General features: G+C 37.8%; 1 protein-coding gene across 1 annotated transcript in view; it reads left to right on the top strand.

Moving 5' to 3' along the window:
- kcnh8 (potassium voltage-gated channel, subfamily H (eag-related), member 8) overlaps nucleotides 1-1643 on the top strand; it is a 385185-nt gene extending 383542 nt beyond the window's left edge. The window contains exon 16 of the mRNA XM_048612148.1: nucleotides 933-1643. Within this exon, the coding sequence (XP_048468105.1) occupies nucleotides 933-1643 (711 nt within the window). The remainder of the gene's footprint in view (nucleotides 1-932) is intronic.
- The last annotated feature ends 763 nt before the right edge of the window (nucleotides 1644-2406 follow it).

The raw sequence follows: 2406 nt of genomic DNA, 5'->3' as shown, positions 1-2406 counted from the left end.
GAGAATGTACACATACAGGATGTATAATTTTCTGCATTAATTCTGTTTATCGGAACATTGCACCTATATAGATAATTCAGATGCTCATTACTTGAGTTCAAAATCTAGTATGACTCTCAAGTGCTGGTGCTGATGTGCTGCAGTCAGAGGTTCAGCTGAATTCAGTCTCTGAGGTGACATGAAAGATATACCCACAAGGGTATATATATATTCTAACATTTCCAGATTAGGGAACATGGTCACATTTATCAAAAAGAATACAGACTACATTTGCATTTGCAAAGGTATGTAATGAATTAGGTTACTTAGAACTGGTTGCATGTTAGCTACTATGAATGTATCTGCAGTGATCAAAATATAACTAAAACTAATAAAGAATGACACTTAATTATTGCTTATATTTCAATAAAAGATTGTAGGGATTGTCAAAAAATTATGTAATCCCAGAAATAGGTACAATACTATGGAAAAACTCACTAACGTTACAAATATTTCATGTTCTTTTGAATTCTTACCATTTAATAAAAAGCACATGATAACTTTGTATGAAGGGTGGTACAGATGGTTTGTATTTTGTATACATTGTATTCCCATGACAATTTTGTTTTTGTTATGTTCAAAAACTAACAGGACCACAGTAGCTTTTTGATAGCAAACTGAATACAGTTCATAGTGATGAGTGGAAATCCTATCCTCTTTCGCCATTTCTGGTTGGCATAATATTTCTAAATATGATGCTAGGCATCTCTTTGAGAGAGTTCCTGAACAAGCAAACTGCATGAAAACAAGTCTCAGGTCAAAGGAGCAATCGATAAGAAGTGTCCTACAAACAAGAAAAGAATTAGTCACGTGCAGCAAATTGTTGCCTGTAGTTTTGGTTTGATTGGCACTGCATTAACAAGACAATTGACAAAGTACATTTTATTTTACAGATGGGTAATCTAACTCAAGAAGTGTCTCAATTGGGCAAAGACCTACACAATGTAGTGCATCTTTTGGAAAGCCTTTTGACAGCACAGAAAAATACACCTTTCTGGCCTGTTCATGGTGCTCACATGGCCCCAACAGTGGACAACTTGAAAGCAAGAATGGCTTGGACATCACATCAGCCTTGTTTTCACATGCAGCGTGGGACAGCCTCTTGCGCTGCCACAAACCCATCACAAAACTCAACAGTGGCAGCAGACATGTGGTCTTTGGATTCAGGAATCAAATACAGTAACCCTCAAGGACCAGGAATAATTTCACAACAACCGAAGGAAAGTGATCATTACCACATTCTGTCTACACCAGTCCATTCTGAGCATTGCCAGTCACCCCAAGGTGATTGCTTACCGCGTGTTCGACGTATGTCTCCGCATTCTGACACCACGTTAACCCCTCTTCAATCCATGTCAGTGACCCTTTCATCTTCGACATGTTCATCGCCTGAGAGATCAAACCCACTAGCATTCCCTTGCAAATCTAAAGAGAGTAGCAGCTCCAACCTGGGCCCAATCAGCTCATCAGACCTCGGAAATTCTCCAGATTCCTGGGAACTTGAGGGGATGTCAGGTATCTCTTTATCAAACATGGCAGCTTCACCTATGAAAGTTATGACAGGTACTGACAAATTTAAGAATGACAGTGCCATTAATTTGTAATGATTATAATGAATTAATAAGCAAGCACTGAAAAGGTTGGCATTGAACTGTCAGTTTTAAATATTTTATGATTGCATCCATGCAATATTCTTCTGCATTCCATGATATTGCAGAAGTAAGAGTCACAGAAAATGACTTCAGGGGAACACTGGAAATCGAACTTTATGAGAAATAAAGTGGTAGAAATCTAACAGATTATTCTCCAGTGGAGAAAAAAAATGTCAAATAACAGTTTTCAGGAGCATGCTTATGAATCTATAACTATTTGAGCACAAAACTAGTTTGCTTATCTAGCCTGCAGACTCCCAGGGTGATTCAAGACACTTGCAGCCTGAGGACAGCTGGAAATCGAGGGCAGCTGAATAAAAATGGCTCTGCTAGCAGAAGTAATTCTTCCCAAAAGCAAAGATTTTCTTATTTTTGAAAGATCTCTGCTGAACCATCCCAGATGGATATGAATTGGACAGTTTGCTCTGGGTGGTCAGGTGTCCTGCTGATTCATTTTTCTTTGCTGACAAGGCCCAGGTACAATTAACACTGCATGCAGTCTCCTAGACAATCAGTCAACTACAGCTGGTAGCAGAAGGTTAGTTGCTGCACATTGTATCATGTAAATCAATTTGTTCAATTATTTATCAAAAAATGACTATTTTTATACATTTGGTATGGAAACCATATTTAAGTCACATGTTTATAATGAAAACTTTTTGTGACAAAGCTTGAAAGAAAACTCAAATGCTTTACAATAATCCTATTTATGGTG

The sequence above is a fragment of the Rhincodon typus genome, chromosome 2 (genome assembly GCF_021869965.1).
Source record: "Rhincodon typus isolate 14 chromosome 2, sRhiTyp1.1, whole genome shotgun sequence".
NCBI classification, from domain to species: Eukaryota; Metazoa; Chordata; class Chondrichthyes; order Orectolobiformes; family Rhincodontidae; genus Rhincodon; species Rhincodon typus.
Note: the sequence above shows the minus strand (reverse complement) of the source record. Positions and strands in the feature narration are given on the sequence as shown.